The sequence below is a fragment of the Serinus canaria genome, chromosome 26 (assembly GCF_022539315.1).
Source record: "Serinus canaria isolate serCan28SL12 chromosome 26, serCan2020, whole genome shotgun sequence".
In the NCBI taxonomy this organism is placed as follows: Eukaryota; Metazoa; Chordata; class Aves; order Passeriformes; family Fringillidae; genus Serinus; species Serinus canaria.
In genome coordinates, this window is record NC_066339.1 from 2,293,135 (window position 1) to 2,312,433 (window position 19,299).

A 19,299-nucleotide genomic window follows, 5' to 3' on the forward strand; every position below is an offset into this window, starting at 1 on the left:
CCCTTTTCAATAGGGTAACTGCCTCAGGCTGACTGAAATGCTAATATCCTGCCTGGAGGTGGGGATGGTGCTTGCAGCAGCCTGGAGAAGGAGCTGTTGGATACGTGGGAGGGAGCAGAGGTGCAAAAGCAAATGATGGGCTGATTGTCCCTGCCTGGGGAGGCCTGCGTGTCTGTGAGCCTTCCACTTTGCCCTGTGACAGGAACAGATGCATTTGAGCAGCTCGCCTTTGGCTGCAGTGCTTGAGAGGTGTAAATCCATCCAGGGTGGATGGAAGACACGAGCACACAGGATCCAGTGCAAGAAGTAGGATCCATCAAAATGGCCAATAAAATATTACAAGGGGACTGGAGCATCTCCCCTATGGAGACAGGCTGAGAATGGTGGGGCTGTTCAGCCAGGAGAAGAGAAGGTTGTGTGGAGACCTCACAGCCCCTTCCAGGAGCTGAAGGGGCTACAGGGAAGCTGGAGAGGGACCTCTCATCAGGAACTGCAGGGACAGGACAAGGGTCAGTGGCTGCCCACTGCCAGAGGGCAAGGATAGATGGGGTACTGGGAAGGAATTCTTCCCTGAGAGGGTGGGCAGGCCCTGGCACAGGGTGCCCAGAACAGCTGTGGCTGCCCCTGGATCCCTGGAAGTGTCCAAGGCCAGGTTGGATGGGGTTTGGACGAACCTGGGATAGTGAAGGTGTCCCTGCCATGGCAGGGGTTTGAACTGGGTGATCTTTAAGGTCTGTTTTAACCCAAACCATTTCATGATTTATGAAGTAAGCATCCAGGTTTCTTTTAGTAAACTCATTCCAGAGAAGGTATTCCCAAGTCACTGATTTCAACCAAAGATGGCAGAAGACACTATATTGCTCTTTCACACAGCACTCCTAGTTGTCTTTGGGTCTGATTACATCAAAGCTGCCTTCAGCTACTCCCCCCATTCACTTCTGCAGTCTCCTCGACCCTTTGGATGAAACTTCCCTCTGTTCCATTTCCCCTTGTCCAATTAAACAGGCTATTTACTCTAATAAATAGCTGCTGCTGTTGGGATCCATTTGTTGCCTGTCTGGAACTAACAAACAGGGGAGACACAGTTGGGGCAAAGCCAATCCACAGCTTCTGATGTGCAGCACAATTTTTGGATAATTAAGAGCACTGCTAATTAATTCTGTGTGCAGGCCAGTGATACAGGTTGTGTTTGCCTGGTCCATGCTCTGTGTATGGCCGTGAGTTACAGATAATGGCATGAGAAGAACTCATATTTGTGAAATGTCAGGATATGCAGCCTGCAGCACTCAGAAGTAGGGGGAAGTTCATCTTTAGATTTCTCCATCCTTCTGCACAGCTGCAAGTTCCAGGGGAATCCAAATGCACTCACACCTCCACAGGTAGGAGAAGCAGGACTGTGGGCAGGTGTGAAGCTCAAGAATTGATAATTGGTAAAAAAAACCTAAGGGAACTGTAGAAAAATTTGTTCCTGCCCAGTATGATGCTCCCTAAGGCTTCTCTCTCTCTCTCTCTCTCTCTCTGAGGAATCTCTCTTGAAGTTTTTGAGTGGGAGGAAAACACTTATAACATGGCATTTCCTGACAACTGCCCACCCTGTAATCTGCATTAAAGCAGGGAAGGGATGCTGCTGGTGGGGAGAAGATGGAGTGGGCAGGGAAAGGACTGGGCTGTGAGGTCTGCAGGTGAAGCTGCCCCATGGCCCCTGCAGCCTGGGTGGCTCCCAGGAGCAGCACTGGAGCTTTTCCTCAGCCATCATGGAAAAGGAGGTGAGGCCAGAGCAGGGGCACTGCAGTGGCAGCACTGCAGACAGAACCAGACCGGTTCTGAAGAAAAAATACTCCTCAAAAATTCCCTCGAGAACCAGCAGCCTTGCTGGTGTGTGCTGGTGTTGCCCACCACATTCCAAGGCAGCGCTTCAGACCCTCAGGGCACCGCTGGGACAATCCTTGTTACCTGTGGGAACAAGGTGAGAGCTGAGGCAGGGTCGAGTACTGACAGGGACGAGAAGCCCCAGGAACGTTTGATTCCAAAGGCCTTTCTCACAGCTGAGGAGTTTGCAGCTGCCTCAGGGCAAAATCATTCTGAGTCTCTTGGGCGGCTGCACAGGAAGGAACTTGCAAGTGGATTTTGGGGGGATATGCCTTAAATCCCTGAGAGCTTAGTGCCAGAAAATCTCTCAAGATCTTGGTGAATGTGCCTTGTGTCCTGCCAGGACAGAGCACAGCAGATAAATATCTGGAACACAATTGTATTGCAGTAGGGAGCTGGCACGAAGCTGGTGCATAGCTTCTTTGAAATATCAAAATAATATCACAGGGATAAAAAATAATAATAATATCACAGCTACTTTTAATGTGGGCTACTCCAGCCTTGGAGTTTTTAGCCACACTCACCATCAGTGACCCAGTGGGCGAGATTCCCAAAGTCTCCCTGCTCTGCACCCTTCTCTCTTAATGCTGAGGGTCTGCAGCCCCCCAGCCCCTCACCTCCTCCTGTCCACATCTGTCTTAGGCAAACCAGGCACCAAGGTTTGGAGGAGCTTGTGGAGTCGTTGTACCAGGGACCTGACACCTTCCAGCAGCCCCCACACCTTCTTCACCCTGCAAAAGTAAAGTACACAGGCTGAGTTTAATGATGGCTGAAGGCAGCAGAAGGGGAGGGTGTTCATGATAAATGCACACTGTCATCATCTTTTCCATAACGAAGAGATGCTGTGGCATTCCTGCCAGCCCCACCCGCTCTCCCTTGGATTTTGCTTTCAGGAAACACCAAATCCCTCCATGTGTCCCTTCAGCTGCCCCACCACTGCTAAAGGCACAGCCCTTGGTTTGTGTGTCATTCCCTAATGCCTCTGTTGGGACGTTCTTACCCCTTCCTGAACAAGGCTGGGAGCCTGTATGGCTGCAGTAGGACCTTTGCCAGTGGGTCCTGCAGTCCATTCACCTGCTCCTTCTTCCACAAGCCTGCACTCAGGAATGACAGCACACAAGGAAATAAAGACCAGTAATTACAAACAATTAAATAAATGCAATAACTCCTCTTGCCCAGCTCAGGTGGGTACTGAAGCCCAGGCCAGAGTCCAGCAGGAGCCACTTTTACAAAGTCAATTTGCAATAGAAATATTTAATAAATAGCTCAGTAATATCTTAAATATAACACTGCTGCTCTTGAAGGCTGCAGCAGCCCTAAACCCAAGCTGAGCACCCCAAATCCTCTACCTGGCAGGAAGTAAGGGGTCAGGCACTGAGGGACCCTTTTGTACAGGCCGGGGTGTGTCCCATTGGATTTTCCAGAGTCATTCTTCCCACAGGTGCTGCCGAAGCGGAAATTGCCATCAAAGTAGTTAAAGCCAAAGGCATCTGGGAGACACAGAGAGAAGGGGATGATGTTTGTCAGTGTCACACCAAGGTGCCCCTCGGGTCCTGGGGTGCCACTTACTGTTCCTGTACAGGAAAAGGGCTGTGTCCTGATACCCCTGGGAGAAAATGTCATTCAAGACCTGCAAGGAGAAACACTTGAGGTCATTAAAGAGCCCTGACCCCCATACTACAGGATCTATCCAAAGCTATTTGACCATGGAGGGCTGGGATGGCCCATTTGGGAAGGCAGCAAGCACTGGTTGGTTTCCAACCACCACAGCACCAGTCAGAGAAACACAGAATGGTTTGGGTTGGAAGGGACCTTAGAGATCACCTGGTTTTGTCTAGTCCTTTGCAGGTTGTAGACCCCATCCCAAGCAGGCCACCCATCAGCAGTGTCCCTTCCCCAAAATATACTTCAAAAACAGTGGGTGCTGCCCTCTCCCTTTGAAATCCCATTAATTAACAGTGGAGACTGAGCTGAACCTTAAATCTTGAACAGACAAGAGCAGCATTAATCTTTTCACCAGAACTAAGCTGGGAGAAGTCCTGGAGGGCTCACCATGGTGCTGGGTGGAAAGAGAGCATAGCTGATCCTGCAGAGGTTCTCTATGGAGATCTGGATGCTGCCGTTGAAGATCTGGAAGCAGAAGAAGATGGCAGGGCAGTCACGGGGGCAGATGTCCAGCTCGCCGGTGAACGGGGACACGGTGATCACGGGCTCCTCCAGGCTGGACACGGGCTGCAGGCCTGTGAAGCCTCCATCCACGTAGCGCTGGGGGAGGAGAGGGATGTCACAGACATATTTTATGGAAAATCCTTTTGCTAGGATCTTCTGAGAAGCTGAGAGGCCTCAGAAATGAAATGTAAACAATAATTCTCTGCTGCTGTGGAATGCAACAGGTGCATCTTTGATTGGTCTCATAATTGTTTTTAATTAATAGGCAATCACAGTCCAGCTGTCTCAGACTCTCTGGTCAGTCACATGATTTTATTATCATTCCATTCTTTTTCCTTGCTAGCCTTCTGATGAAATCTTTTCTTCTATTCTTTTGGTATAGTTTTGGTGTGTCATTTTCTTTTAATATAATATATATCATAAAATATTAAATCAGCCTTCTGAACCATGGAGTCAAGATTCTCATCTCTTCCCTCATCCTGGCATCCCTGGGAACAGCACCACAGAGGGAGGGTTTGCTCTGGGGACCTTTGCAGTGTCACTGAGTTGAGCCAGCAGCTGCACAGGTGACACTCCTGTTGTGAGCCCATCACAGCTTGTCCTCCCTTCCCACTTCCAAGAGCATCTTGTCCCACCTGTGCTATTTATCCCTTTGCCAGCTCCTTCCCCTGCCCTGCCTGTGGCATCCAGCCAGCTCCTCAACCAGGTCTGTAATCCACAACAGTTATTAAAATGGAAATATAATTCTTTTCATTCACAAAGCTTTGTACAACAATTTTTGGCAGTCAAGAGCCAATACAGACATCACTGAACACACAGTGTTGTATAACTTTTCAAGTCCTAAGCTCGAGCAGTAGGGCCTCCACATTTAATAACTGCCTGCAGATTCATGAGGGATTACATTCTGGGCAAGGAAAATGTCAACTGCTCTATTCCAAAAGGAGTCTGAATTTACCACCCACCTCAGTGGGACTGGAAGTTGCAGCTGATGGAATTAAATGTTGTTGAAATAACAGTGCAGAGAGGCCCCACAGAGCAACCACAGACCTGGGGATGGGTTGGGTTGGAAGGGACCTTAAAGCTCATCCCATTCCACCCCCTGCCATGGGCAGGGACACCTTCCATACTATCCCAGGTTGCTCCAGGCCACATCCAACCTGACCTTGAATGTCTAAGGTCCCTTGAACATTTCCAGGGACCTTAGACATTCTGAAGGGGTTCCAAGAGAGTTGGAGTGATAGGGAGTTGAAGGGATGGAGTAACAGGACAAGGGACAATGGCTTCCCACTGCCATTAGGGTTAGAAGGAATATTGGGAAGAAGTCCTTCCCTGTGACAATGGTGAGGCCCTGCACAGGTTGCCCAGAAAACACTGCCGAGCTCCTCCTTCCCTTCCCTCAGACAGGCAGAGCATGGAAATGCTCAGGGCTGGGGGAGGATCCTCCCACGAACTCTGGATGTCTCAGCTGTGCAAGTCAGCACCTGAGCCGAGGGATGAGCCTGCACTGCAGCCAGGCCCTGCCTGGGATAACTGGATTGTGTCTCAAGGTCCCCACTGTGGGCATCCTCTTATCTCAGAGATTTGCAAGGTCATCCACACTCTGTCCATAGGCAAAGCAGGAGAGGGCTCTCCAGATGGCAATTCCACCCAGCTGTCATCTTGGGATGTGGTGAAGAACAAACTGATGGGCTTCATCATCCTCCATCAACTAAACAAAAAGCCTGGACACACCTATCTCCCCCTGGTCTGTACACTCCTCCTTTACTGAGGAATGTAAAGTTCAAACCAAGAACACCCTGCTGGGAGTGTGTGTTATAGTGGAAATATCACTCACCACTCCTCGGTAGGATGGAGGGATGAATCCACAGTAAATTGGAAGAAAGCAGCTGCAGAGGAGAGCCTGGGGAGGAGAGGGATTGCAGAAGTCAATGTTCCTGTCAAAGTTCTTCTGGACAAAAGCTGTTGACATGGTGCCTGAAAATTCAGTCTTGCCAAAGTCTGGAACCAGGCTATTGGTGCCACCTGGACTTTCTGGGGTCTGTGGCAAGAAAGGCTTCAAGAAAGGGAAAACATCTGATTTCACTGAAGTGGAAACACTTCTCTGGAGCGGGGTACAACACTGCATTTTTTAATTTTATAGCTGCCAGAATTAATAGTTGTAAATCTACATGACCATGTCCAGCACTGCCCTTTGATGGTAGCAAGCTGAAGATTTGGAGCCAATTTCCATCTTTGCAGGTTTTTGGACAAAACCAAGACACCCTCACAAAGTATCCTCACCCTGCTGGGATTTGTCAGTGCTAAAGCCACTGGGACATTTGCAACAATTTCCCACCAATCTCATCAGCTGGGAATGAGCACTCCAGGCTCCTGGGCTTCCTAGAGGAGGCACCATGGGGTGAACTCCAACATCTCCATGGAGTTGCCATCCTCTACTGTCTTCCTGGGACAAGGGACCCAGGACCTCAGGGTCAGCTCTGTTAAGACTTTACCCTGGGATTCTCTCCCTAGCAGATAATTTACTGGTTAATGAGCTGCTTGTTGCTCAGCAGCAGCTTTGTCCAGCTCTTTCCTCCCAGGAAAGTGCTGAGGCAACAAGGAAAACTACTGCCAGATGGTGGAAAGAGACTTGTAGGGAGAGCTGAGAGGTCACATAAGCACTGACAGGGCTCTTTGCAAAGTCACTATTAGTCCAGCCCAACATCAGCTCTGTGAGGCTGGAAACAAACCTGCTGCTTTTTTTAGCATGATTTGTTCCATCTGATCCTGGAACTCAAACCTTCCTCTCTGCCCCCAGACTCATGGAGCCCATTGTGGTGAGACCATGGCTGTGGCACAGCCTCCTGACTCTCTCCCCATCTCAGGTAAAAAAAGTGCAGTTAAATCCACCAGCACTTGGGGTATGACCATACTCAGGTCTCTGTACCTGAATGAGCTCCTCCTTGGAGCTGAACTCCGAGGCCATGACGTTCTGGCCGTCCACCACCCGTGTCAGAGAGATGTGCAGCCGCCCCGAGGCCAGCAGGTAGGAATCCTCCGGCAGCATCCGCTGCAGGACAGTCTTGAGATTGGCCAGCAAGCTGCACTTGGGAGAGAGGGGGCCCAGGATGGTTTTCCTGACTTCCGTTGCCAGTGCAAAGAAAAACTCCTTGAGGTCATCTGAAAGAGGAGAGGGCAGGATGGAGAGAAAGTCAACAGGCCTGCTGCACTAACAGTTATATTTAAATCCTACTTTTAACACTCCTCACAAGTAAAGCTTCTTGCAGCTCCTCTGTGTTCCCCCAGGATGATACTGCTGCTACAGTGGGGGACATTGAGGTAGGGCAGAAAGGGGGGGGGTGGCATGACCCCCATAATGTCCTCAAAGGACATCATGTCTTTGTGTGACCCCACTGGTGAAATCCCCACCTGCACCAGAGATGGGGCCTCAAGAAGATCCTGGTTGGGATTAGGGAAAGGCTCCAGAGAGCCCTGGGAAGGAGGACACTGAGTTATCCATGACAACACATTCCTGCCTTCCACCTCTGGTTTTCTATGTGGGCAGCCCCAGCTTTATAGGGAGCTGGGCTGGCTTCTCTTCTGCTCAGGGCTTTCCTGCAAGCCAGGTGTCCTGGCTCCACATTGCTGGCATTCCTGGCTCACCTGAACTCCAGGGAGGTGTTAATACCTATGACATGTGTCTGTACATCCCAGGAGCTGCATTAAAGGAGTAGAGCCCTTGAGCCCTGGCCAAAGGCTAAGGAGACTCCAGGTTTTAAAGTGACAGGGAGGAAGAGGAGTGCAGCAAACCCTGCAGGCAGCCTGATGCCATGGAGGGAATTTGGTGCCTTTGCTGACATGGAGATCTCACCTGGGGGAACATCCCACCTGGGGGGTTAAAACCTTGCAGTGACAGCTTGTCCAGCACCAAAGCTGCAAAGAGTTGTCCTTGCACCTGGGTGGGCTCCCTGGGACCCTGCACCAGCACGAGGCCACGGGCCTGGCTCAGCACCAAGGCTTTGCAGGGGCAGAGGTTTCCGTGCGGTCTCGTGGGATTGTGTGGACGGACAGACGGATTAGCTGCAGTGTCCTGAAGGCAACTGGAGCCACACAGGCGTTAAGAGGGGTTATGTGTGTTTGAGCAGATGCTGAGGCCACACGGGGCAACGATTAACACTGGGTGGGTTTGCACAGAGAGGATGCTGGAAGAGCTGGACCTCCAGGGAGGTGGGGCACACCCAGGTCCCTGTCTGGCTGCTCTGTGTCCTAGAAATGGGGGAAAACATGGACAAACTGCCCACAAGCTGCTGGGTAAGAGGTGAGAACTGAGCCCAGCTTTGTGGAGTGAGTGAAGGATGAGCCTGGCAGCAATGTGACTGTCTCTGCCTGCACCAGCCTGGTGACAAGCATGTCCCCACGAGGTGACTGGTGGGGTCACAGAGGACAGCCTGGCTCTGGGAGCTCAGAGCTCCTCAGCCAGCCCGGGGCAGGGGGTGGACACCTGACTGCAGCCACCCCGTGAGACACCAAACACACCTTTCACCTCTCTGACCCGGTCATCCCCAGTATGAAATGACAGAGCTTGTGCCACATTCATTTTCCTTGTTAGAAACCTGACCAGAGTTATCACTGTCCAAAGTGTCTTTTCTTCCTCTGGGGAAGATATTTTGGGCACAAGATCATCTCAGCCCCTCTGAGTGGATGTTGCCTTCCACCTCCAGGGAAGCAGGTGCCCAGTCCAGGACTGGTGCCCCCAGCAAGAGCAGTTGCTCAATGTATTTTTACTGCTGGACAGCCCCAGCTCCATCCATTACAGCAGTAGCAGGAATCAGAAATTTTGGGGCCCTTGCTTATTTGTGGAGGAGTTCACCCCCACGTGGGCAGAAATGTTTCTTTCTGACTTATCTAAACATATTTGCCAATGTTTTTGAATTATTTTTAGCTGCAGAAGAACAGTTCCAGCACCCACCAGAGGTTTCAGGAACCGTATGTTCCCTCCCAGCTTCCTCCATCATTATTTGGTCCCCAAAACCTTCTGTTCCTCCTAAATGTCCCCATCGCTTGAAGCAGAACTTGGATCAGGCTTTAGAGCCTTAAGTCTTGTGTACACTTGTTTATACATGAGCACTAATTGGAAATATGGGAGGATGTGATTATTAAAAGTGGATTAACTACTCTGAATTAATTCTACACATGGAGGATCTTGTTGCTAGAGAGGCCTGTTCCACATGGTTGGAAGAGGGTCAGAGGAAAACCCCTTTAGCAGCAATAAGAGAAATTCCAACCCTGGGCTGGAGAAGACTGTTGTTTTTCCAGGAATATCCTGCAGGAGCACCAGGGAAAGGTGCACCTGGAGTTGGGAATCACATGACATCTCCCCTTGTTCTGGGAAGGCTGAGTGGGATCAGCCAAAGTGGCATGCAGACAAGGCTGTCAGCTCTACAGGTACCTGTGTGACAGCCACTTGTGTCCCTTCATAGCTACACATCCCAAGAAACCTGATCCATAGGGAAAAGGGCTTTACAGGGTAAATCCAGCCCCTGGGGCTGCACAGACTGCCTTTGGGACACACCTCAGCACCCCTCAGACCTCAGAGCAGAAGGAAAAGGAGTCAGTGGAATATAGGATGGGCCAGGTACATCCAGATTTCCCCCTGTGATTTCTGCCCACTGAGCCAGGGAACACGCAGGCTGTCGGAACCGGCTTTTTCAGTTCACACCTCCCCAAACTGCACCGTGCTGGCTGCCAAGGTGGCAACACCTTGGGTTTCTGTAATGCCTGGTGAGTGAGGAGAGTTCCACCAGCCCCACCTCCCCCCAGCACCCCGAGGCATCTCCCCAGGCTTTATGGAGCAGAAGAGCTCCTGGAAGGACTCGAAGCTGGGCTTTTCTTACCGAGGCCAACGCCGCACACGACAGCAGCAGCGATGAGCGACCCGGCCGAGGAGCCGTAGACCTTGCAGGCAGACTTGAGGAGCTCAGGAGCCAACTCCAGCAGGGACTGCACCACCCCAACCTGGTAGAGGGCCAGGAAGCCACTGCCCGAAAAGGAGAGCGAGAAAGGGGTGCTGGAAGCCCGGAGATCGTCCACAGCCATCTCGGGATCACAGCAGCGGATCTGGCTCGAGCCCTTGGGGTTGTCCCTTTTCACCAGCTGAACCTCAGGCTCTCTTCTCCTCTGCTGTCTCCAGGCTCATCTCTAGCTGCAGAGGAGTCCAGAAGACGGATTTTCTGCCTCCCTTTATGACAGCTCCCCGAGGCGTTGAGAGCTATTTTAATTGCTGCCTGTGCTAAAAACAGAAATTTTCCCCTGATCAAAACAGCTCTTATAATCCTCAACCACAGCCAGCTCGGATGCTCAGGGCTGAATCAGGGCTCCCCTCTCATGCTGACAGGTCTGCAGTGCCCCAGGAGTCCTCCAGAGAGGGTCCTGGTGTTATTGTGCCTGTCACACTTGGGAACATCCGTGCAAAAATTCCTCTTTGCTTGATCCTCTCTTCATCAAAGGGTGTTTTCCTAAATTGGATTCTCCATCAATCCCAGCTTAGGCACAGCTCAGTACTGAGTGAGTAAAGGCTTGTATAAGACACTTAAAGCCAGAGGGTGTTACACAAGGGGTGGATGCAGGGCGTTACATTGGTTTAGGTTTGGAAATATTCCTTAAGTATTCCTTAAGTTGGCTCCCTCTTGGAAGGTTTTTTCCCTTGCCTGACCCTTGGATATTATTTGCGTCAGCAAAAACCAAAGACCTGGATTTGCTTTTCTCTCCCTTCTCAATTAAGGCCCTACAGCAGCACCACCTTGCCCAAACCTGTGGTACAATTAAATAAACTATTTAGTGCAATACAGCACCTGTGGTTTTTCAATCAGAATCAAACTGCCTTTGAACTGTCTGCATTGGCTGTGGGACAGTTATAAACCCAGGGAGAAATGCCACAGATTTCTTGTCTTTTCTAATGATCCAATGCTGCTGCCAACATACAGAACAAAAATTGCCATTTTAACAGATGTATTTATGAAGTACTGGTAAATATTGTGTCGTTCTGTTGTCCAAATCCACAGAGCTGCACACTGAGAGGAAACATTCCATGGGTTAGAATTAGGGCTGTGTGTACAACACAACATGTGGGTAAGGAACAAGGCTCTCCTTCCCTGTGTCCATGCACCAGCCTGGCCACCACAGTACAGGGAACCACAGCATGGTCCCAGCATCCTGATACCACCTTTGCAGCGCTGTTTCACCCCAAATTTTCATCCATTTTTCCCTGCCTTCTCCAGCCATGACTGTGTCCCCAAGACAGGAATTGGAGCAGAGTCCCCCACACTGACATGCAAAATGTCCCTGGGTTGAAATGTCACCAGGAGCAGCAGGTGGATGTTGCCTGGAGCCCCCCAGGTAAATGTCACATAGTGGCCAGGGCTGGTCTCTGGTGCTCTCTGGATGTCAGGACACACAGGAGGAGGTTGCCAGCTCCAAGATACATTTTTTAATGAATGGAATTATCCTGGAGGTGAACAACTGCCTGAATTAGGGCTTCTAGATCCACAGCCATACTGGAACCTCAAATTTCTTTTCTTTCCAGTGTCTGATGTTTCTCATGATCCCCTTGCTGGGTGAGTTTCCCACACACCCCAGCCTCTCCACCAGTCTCTTGGCGATATCAAAGCTTTTATCTGTGTGATTCACTGTCTCTCCCAACCCTTGGGAAAGCAAATCCCTTCATTTAAAGGATTTTCTTTCAGCACTGGCATTTTCATGAAGGGCAAAACTATCGCCTGTTGCTGTGGCTGGTCCAGACATGTCAGAGCACTGGAAGTGCAGAGGGTTTGTGTGCTGGAATGAATTGTTCCCATGTTCCCTGTGCATTAACTGTTCCTATAGTTTGCCTCAAGCCCCCAGGGACTCCATCAGGCTCTGCATAAAGAGCTGTAGGATGCTCTTGCTTCACTCAGCCCTTGCATCTCCTCAGCTGTGCCCAGCCCTGACTGCCAAGGTTTGGGAAAAGTATAAATGATCCCATGGGAGCTGTGGGAACACACTCCTCTGTCCACACTCAGCTCTGTCCTGCACTCAGTCATGGGGGCTTCTCCAGCAGGGCCAAGGTGCCAAATCCCCCCTGCCCCCCCCAGCTGCCAGCACCCCTGCCCGGGACAGCATCCAGGAGGCATCATCCTGCCTGGCTCAGTTCCACGCTCCCGTGAGATGAAACCTTGCCATCATCCTCTTAGTGACAGCAAATTTTGCATTAATTGGCTCCTTAAGTGCCAGGCTGATTGTCTAAGCTGCCCTCCCCCAGCCCCGGCACTCCAAAGCAGGATTAGTGGGGACTGATGGCTTTGGGCACACAGGATCTCCCAGCAGCCTGGGATGGTCTTCAGGGAAAGCCCCCAGCTCCCATGAGCCCTGGGTGGGCTGGGGGCTGTGCAGGGCTGTGTTTTGCCCGGGCAGGATCATCTGCATGCCCAGATGGCCGGTGGCCCTGACCCGGGGATTTTCGTGCGAGGCGATTGTCTGCTCTGAGGGAAGCCACCACGGGGTGTTCAGGGCAGGATGAAGGTAATGCTGAGAGCTGGAAACAGCTCAAACCCCCAGGACTAATAATTGCCCTTCTTTAAAACCTTCCTAATATCTTCAGTGGTCACAGGCAACCAGGTCTGAATTTTATAACCAGGAGATTAATCCAAGGTGCTGGAATCACTCACGGGAAGGGACCTGGGCTCCAAAAGCCACCAGCCCTGGGGTGCTGCACTAGGGCAGCTGTGGCTGCTCCCCACCTCATCCCACCATGCCCAGCTGGAGCAGCATCCCTGCTCCCTGGGCTGGGTTTTTTGGGAGCAAGAGCCTCTTGTGCAAGGGGCTGGGCAGGTTTGGCTCCTTGTTGCCCCAGCACGGCTGCCCCGATGGGTGGGGAAAGGTCCAGTGAGCAGAGAAGGAGAGTGTTTGGTTCTGCTGTGGTATTGGGAATAGCACAGGAGAAGGGAATGGGAGTTTTCCTCTCTGATGTTTCACCTGGCAGGTGCATCCCATGTGTTGATGGAAGATGATAACCTCTGAGACAGAGGCTCTTTGACTTTCCACTGGGAAGTCCATGAGGAGACAGAGCCCTTTTCTGCTCCATGCAAATCCCAACCCACCCCTGGCACAGCACAAGCTCAGATGCAAAACAAACTGGGTTATCCTGTGACCCTGTAACCACATTCCCAGCAGCAGCTCACCCAGCCCTGCTCCCAGCCCAGCAGGGCCCCACGGGTCCGGGCAGGAAATGGGAATGTCAGGACTGTTGCAAACAGACGAGGGCGGTTTCAGTCTCTCCCACAGTAAAATCTCCTGGGCTGGTTCCCAGCCAAAAGGAATCATGCTGCTGACACTGAACTCGTTGTTGGCAGGAGCCAGGAGTGGGATTTAATGTTTTCCACGCTCTAATTATCCCAGGCTGAATTAGATGGAGCCCTGCAAGGTGTCCCCCCCCCTCAACAGCCGATGACTCAATCCTGTGGCTGTCAAACGCAGACCCAAAGGTTTTGGGGATGTGGATCTGGGTGAGGAAGAGCTGCTTCTGTCCTCTGAGGGCTCTGCTTCCCCTTTTTCATTTACTTTGGGTTTTACAAGGACCAAGAAGGTCAGATCCTCCAGGAGAGGAGGTGCTGGGCAGACCTGGGCTGTCACCAGTGGCCCATGGGGGATTGTCACCCCAAATGTGGCAGTGACACACACCCACACATTTGTTTGTCACCACCATCACCTAAAACCCACTAGAGCATCCCTCCTGCAAATGCAAACCCCAAAACTTCATCTCCTTCACTCCAGACCAGCTCCACCCTTGCAGAGGAGATGCTGCTGCCCCCACACTGAGCCCTGGCAAGCCCTCCCAACCCCGCCCAGAGCTGCCTTAATCCATGGCCCTACTTAGGGATTCTTGGCAAAGATTAGCTGGAAACATTCCCAGTGATTAGGGCTTAAATCGCTTTGGCATTTCACATCTTCTTAGAGCTCATAGGTGAGACCCCAGCAGCTGTAAATCCCCTCAGTCCCCAAGGATGTTACAGCTCCTTCTCCGCTTGGGAATGAGCTTTACCCAGTTCCTGGTGTCAGATCAAGCTGCTCTGGGTAGTAAATCTCCTTCTGCTGGAAAGGGAAGGCCTATAAATTGTAAAAATGGCAGGACAACACTGTGTATCTGCTCTCAGAGTCCCTTGTGCTGCTTGGAATTTGGCTGGAAAGGAGCAGCCCACAGCAGCTGGAGCAAAGCAAACATTATTCCATCTATAACACAACTCCCAGCAGACAAGCCTGGCTGGCATTTAGGCACCAATTTATTTGAGTTTTAGATTTTTTTTCAAACTGGATTCTTGGCTGGTAGCAGAAACTAAAAAAAAAATGTTGTACATTCCCAAAAACATTTAGAAAGGCAGGTAAATAAATACATGTGCACAAACAGCAACAACCCCTGAGGTTCAACACAAGCCCTTGGCAGGAGCTAAAATACAAAAAATATTTTTGCCCAGGGTGAAATGTGGGCTCTGTTTGATTTACTGACTTTTCACCCCCAGCCAGGTGGGGTTCAAGCATTTCACACTGCTGGTTCTCCTGAAAAGATTTTAAATCCACAGCTCAGAAGGTCACCTCACATCCAGGTCACCATCAGGGATTGTCCTCCCACCACAGCTGTTCATCCTGGGCTTCCCAGGCACCACAGGCCCCACTGTCAGTCTGGGCTGTCACAGTGGTCTGTCCTGAGCTTTTCTCTCTTCTGCTGAGACAGAAGGAAACATCCTTAGAATCATGGGATACTTTGGATTGGAAGGGAGTGTCACAGCTGAGACAGCCACAACATACAGAGTATCACCACTCAACATCAGAAGGCTTCAAATATCTGCACCTCTTGTTCTTTAGCCCAGCCTTTTACACCCTCATGCTCATGCACTGCCCCTGTGTGCCCTCTGTTCCCTCTGTGGCTGCTCATCACACCTGGGCACTCCATGGCTCATTGCTGTGGGTGCTGCTCACCTGCTTCTCACAGCTGCACCCACTGGGGATGAGGCTGGGCCAGCCCCACTCCCCATCACCACAAACTGTGTGCCTGCAAGGGACCTTTAAAGCTCATCCAGTCCCACCCCTGCCCTGGGCAAGGACACCTTCCAGTACCCCAGGTTGCTCCAAGCCCTGTCCTAGAACACTTCCACAGATGGGCAGCCACAGCTCCCCGGGCCACTTGCCCAAACTTGCTGCTGGGAGCTCAGCCCCAGGCTCACCCTCCTCCTCACCTGCAGGATTTTGCCGTAGGGTGCAAAGGAATCCTCCAGGTAGCGGGTGCCGAAGCCCATGATCCTGTTCACGGCCTGGCTGCAGATCCCCGCCACCGTGGCCGTGAGATGGACCGTGTAGGCAAACTGCATCTCCTGGGGGTTGGTGTTGGGCCTGCTGGCTGTCAGCTCCCTCTGGACATAGGCATCAGCCAGGCTCTTGAAGGAGCTGTAGGACATGTCCCTGAAGAACAGATGCAGCCGCGCATCCTCCCTCACCTGCACGGGAGACAAGAGAGTGCACGTGGTGAGGGAAAGGCTCCCTGTGCCACCCTCGTGCTGACACTTTCACTTCACAGCAGGACTGCAGCTGGCAGAGGACAGACAGCCAGCCACCATCACACCCAGGCAAGGAATTAAAAGCTGGCGTTTCCTGATTTTCCTGAGTGTTTTCCTGCCCCAGGAAATCAATGGTGTTGCTGTATTTATTCTACAGCAGTGCAGAGCTTGGCCCAGAGTTTTCCCTCAGCCCCATCCAGCTGTCCTCAGCTCTCTCACCTCCCTGTCCAGCTCATCTCCTGCACTCCGGAGCAGAGCAACGATTCTCTTGATGGCTTCATCTGTAAAGAGAGACACCAGGTTATCTCCAGCCCTTTCTCCAAGCCTCACACATCCAGACACTCTGTTGAGTCCCCAGAAAAAATTCCTTGAGCAGTGTTTATCCACCTCCATCCTTCCAAAACCCATTTCAGCCTTTTGCCACGTACCTTGTTACCCTTGTTACCCTCAGCCAGTAAAAATACTGTCTTACCACTGAATTTTGTGGTCTAATGGAAGGTGTCTCTGCCCATGGCAGGGGGGCTGGAATGAAGCATTCTTTAAAGTCCTTTCCAACCCAAAACCCATTCTGGGATTCTGTGACTCTCCCTCCCCTCCAATCAAACCCTGATGAAGAAAATCTCCCACAAAGTCTTCCTCCAGCTCTCAGGGTCACAAAAGCCCTGGGACCATGCCTGAAGCAGGGGTGGATCCCATGCAGGCTCTGCAGGGAACAAGCCTTCCCCACGTTTGTTTCCAAGGCCAACACTCACCAATCCCGTCGGTGCTAGGGGGCTCTGGGGGCTCCCCACACCCTCCTGCTGTGTCCCCCCGGCTCTCACTGCCCTGCACGACCTCCTGGGACACCTGGGTGTAGCATCCATCGGGCTGCTCTGCCTCTGCTGGGACACAAACACAGAGCCAGGAGTGAGGATTGGTTCTGTCAGCATTGACTGGCAGGGCAAAGCCACCATGGCAGCTTTGATCCGTCCCCACCCCGGATCAGCACATTCCAAAGGTGAGGGAAGGAGCTGTGACCTGCCCCGAATCCCCCAGAGCTCCTCAGGAATCCCCTGGGCAGGGGTTTGGCATGGGAAGGGCTGGGCTGGGAATGGTGTCCCACGGGCTTTGCCTGTGCCCAGCCCCAAGGCAAACCTCAAGTAGCTTCACATTGGCCCTGGAGCAACTTGGGATCTAATCTCAGGTCCCAAATGCAGGTTTTAACTAAACCACTGTGACTCTTGGTTGCCAGAGGAGGAAAGCTCGTGCTTGGGTGATAACTGCCGACAGCTTGGGGTGACTGTGCTCAAAGCATGGGCAGAACGACCCTACCTGGAGCAGCAGGTTGGGATTGGAGTCTCCAAAACCTATCCCAGGCCCCACAAAACCCTGGGAGTGGGTTAGAAACCAGCACTAAACACCATGGCTTTCCCCAGAGAAGCCCAGCAGGGTTCTGCTGGCAGCAGGGGTGGGTCAGGGTTGGGATGGGGTTCCACGGGCAGCAGGGGTGGGTCGGGGTTGGGGTGGGGTCCCACTGGCAGCAGGGGTGGGTCGGGGTTGGGATGGGGTCCCAGTGGCAGCAGGGGTGGGTCAGAGTTGGGATGGGGTCCCACGGGCAGCAGGGGTGGGTCAGAGTTGGGATGGGGTCCCACGGGCAGCAGGGGTGGGTCAGGGTTGGGGTGGGGTCCCAGTGGCAGCAGGGGTGGGTCAGAGTTGGGATGGGGTCCCAGGGGCAGCAGGGGTGGGTCAGGGTTGGGGTGGGTCCCACCTGGCTGGGCTGGGGCCAGGACGTGCCGCAGGGGAAGGCAGCTGGGGCGCTTGCTCCTCGGCCCGGATCCCAGCTCTCCCCGCTCCTCCTCCCCGTGTTTCTTCAGGGAGAAAACCTTCTTGAGGCTGGGCTTCTTCTTCAGGGCTCTCCCCAGTGCTGGGGACGTGCTGGAGTCCACTCTGTGTTTTTTGGCTCCTTCTGGTTTGGAGCCCTGAAGAGCTTTGACATCTTTCTCCTTTGCTTTTTGCCCTGTGTTTTCCTTCTGCTCCTCAGGGCTCTTCTTCAAGAAGAGATTTAGGAAACCTTTCAGCCAGGCTGGTTTTGAACCTGAGCGCTGTGGTTTGCCCTGGGAAGAGTTTTTTGTGCTTTTCCTCTTGGCTTTCAGCCCCTCTTTAGGCACCTCCTGGGGAGCTTTGCTGTCATCACCCGAAGTCTCCTCCAGGTCTGGTGCTTTGAGTCTCTCCTCCTGGTCCTTCCTGGGGCTGGGTTTGGCACATGAGTACGTGCAGAAATCACTTTCTGACCGTTGTAGCCCATCTGTTTTCCTCCCTCGCCCTCTGTTTTTCTCCTGGGGGGTTTTCTTGGCCACCAGTGAGTTTTCATGGCAGCTCAGTGAACGCTTGACATAAATCTCCAGCACTTTCTTGGCCTCTCTCCTGTCCAGAGAGAGGATCTTGCCCAATGGCTGCCCCCCCACATCCCACTGGGGCATCTTCTCAGCTGGAGCCCGAGTGTTGCTGTGGAGAAAAACAACATTTTCAGCCTGGTTTTTGCCTTCCCTAGTCGGGTTGGGCTGGATGGAAACCTCCCCCGTGCTGGCTCGCAGGCTGCTGTGGGTGCCTGGGGTCGTTAACGCTCCTGGTTAATGATCAGTCAGTTTTATGGTCCTTATCTGAGTGCTCCTGATGCAGATGGCCCACATGGGGTTTTATAAACACAGACCCATTGGTAAAGGAACCGAAACTGTGGAGAGGGAGAAGATGGGCTGGGCATATCCTAGAGGAGGAGCCTGGTCATCACCCAGGGGGTTTTATCCAGCCAGGACATCACCCAGACACCATCCCATTGTCCCATGGCAACATGTTCCCACACTAGCACGAAAAACCACACCTCAGGAGCACCCAGTGAGCCACAGAAACCAGAATTTAGAGTATTTCCCCTTAAAGTATTGGCTGATAAAAATCATTCCAGCCCCTGGAGAGGCCAAGGGATGTGGGCTCCTGCAAGTGGCCTTGGTCACCTTGTGATGACACAGCCCTTCTGTGAGATCACACCAGCACAGGGCTAAAAAAGGAGCTCAGAGCACTGATCCCTGCCTTTCCCACCATCTTTTTTCTCTACATTTATAAGCAAAATTCAACCAAAGATGCTGCTATTGGAAAACCAGAGAGCCAGGATGGTGCCTCGTGCTGGTTTTACCTCCATAACCAACTTCACCCTTCAAAGACCCAGACCCAAACCAGACTTCTCCAGCCCTGAACAGCACACAGGGAACCAGCCCCGAAATCTGGCACACTTGGCTGTACAGAGCACCCTGGAGTTGAGAATCAGCCTCTGCTCAGACCCAAAGATCATCATCACAACACACAGCACACCCACCCACCCCACCTCAGCCTGCTTTTGGGATCAGAAAATCACTTCCCTTCATCCAAGCCAACCCCAAAGCCCACCAAACCCTCAATAAAAAACCATCCCACTAAATTTAATCACAGCAAAGCCACAGCCCCCATCCTACTTTGGCTGATTCCAATACCTTGACCACAACATTGGTTATTTGCTGGTTTGCTTTTTACCTTTCCATCATTATTTCTGCTCCTTTGGACACAGCTCAAGACGAGCTCCTGAGGCATCCCAGGCTCTCCTGGGAGGTGCCTTTTTATACCCAAGTTGGTGGCTGAGTTCAGTCCTATTTTTAGCAGCCATTCAGGTAGGAGAGCAGCCAAGGCTTCCGCC

The 19,299-nt window shown here is 52.1% G+C and overlaps 3 protein-coding genes across 3 annotated transcripts; all 3 read right to left on the bottom strand.

The window, feature by feature from the left end:
- Window positions 1–925: 925 nt before the first annotated feature.
- PNPLA1 (patatin like phospholipase domain containing 1) lies at window positions 926–10,616 on the bottom strand. The gene is made up of 9 exons (XM_018922178.3): window positions 9,912–10,616; window positions 6,965–7,197; window positions 5,873–5,938; window positions 3,922–4,134; window positions 3,439–3,499; window positions 3,219–3,359; window positions 2,870–2,963; window positions 2,487–2,600; window positions 926–1,953 (listed from the first exon to the last, which is right to left on the bottom strand). The coding sequence occupies exons 1-9, from the start codon at window positions 10,111–10,113 to the stop codon at window positions 1,950–1,952; spliced, it is 1,128 nt and encodes a 375-aa protein (XP_018777723.1). The 5' UTR covers window positions 10,114–10,616; the 3' UTR covers window positions 926–1,949.
- Window positions 10,617–14,373: 3,757 nt separating this feature from the next.
- Window positions 14,374–16,649, bottom strand: BCL2L14 (BCL2 like 14). The gene is made up of 4 exons (XM_050985324.1): window positions 16,352–16,649; window positions 15,819–15,880; window positions 15,282–15,539; window positions 14,374–14,767 (listed from the first exon to the last, which is right to left on the bottom strand). The coding sequence occupies exons 3-4, from the start codon at window positions 15,498–15,500 to the stop codon at window positions 14,723–14,725; spliced, it is 264 nt and encodes an 87-aa protein (XP_050841281.1). The 5' UTR covers window positions 15,501–15,539; window positions 15,819–15,880; window positions 16,352–16,649; the 3' UTR covers window positions 14,374–14,722.
- On the bottom strand, window positions 15,786–19,219 carry LOC127060778 (uncharacterized). Its single transcript, XM_050984951.1, has 4 exons — window positions 19,140–19,219; window positions 17,347–18,083; window positions 16,352–16,480; window positions 15,786–15,880 (listed from the first exon to the last, which is right to left on the bottom strand). Exons 1-4 carry the CDS (start codon window positions 19,148–19,150, stop codon window positions 15,786–15,788), a joined length of 972 nt encoding a protein of 323 aa, XP_050840908.1. The 5' UTR covers window positions 19,151–19,219.
- Between the last annotated feature and the right edge of the window lie 80 nt (window positions 19,220–19,299).

What these genes read in the sequence shown, in the direction of transcription:
- PNPLA1 (XM_018922178.3), bottom strand. Translation starts at nt 10,113, where the DNA reads ATGGCTGTGGACGATCTCCGGGCTTCCAGCACCCCTTTCTCGCTCTCC. An exon ending in CCAAGGAGGAGCTCATTCAG is followed by an intron (nt 5,939 to 6,964) that starts GTACAGAGACCT and finishes TCTCCTCCCCAG; the next exon opens with GCTCTCCTCTGCAGCTGCTT. An exon ending in TCTTTCCACCCAGCACCATG is followed by an intron (nt 3,500 to 3,921) that starts GTGAGCCCTCCA and finishes TTCTCCTTGCAG; the next exon opens with GTCTTGAATGACATTTTCTC.
- BCL2L14 (XM_050985324.1), bottom strand. Translation starts at nt 15,500, where the DNA reads ATGTCCTACAGCTCCTTCAAGAGCCTGGCTGATGCCTATGTCCAGAGG. An exon ending in CCTACGGCAAAATCCTGCAG is followed by an intron (nt 14,768 to 15,281) that starts GTGAGGAGGAGG and finishes CTGTCTCAGCAG; the next exon opens with AAGAGAGAAAAGCTCAGGAC.
- LOC127060778 (XM_050984951.1), bottom strand. An exon ending in CCTGGCCCCAGCCCAGCCAG is followed by an intron (nt 16,481 to 17,346) that starts GTGGGACCCACC and finishes TTTGTGTCCCAG; the next exon opens with CAGAGGCAGAGCAGCCCGAT. An exon ending in CCCTAGCACCGACGGGATTG is followed by an intron (nt 15,881 to 16,351) that starts GTGAGTGTTGGC and finishes CTCTCTTTACAG; the next exon opens with ATGAAGCCATCAAGAGAATC.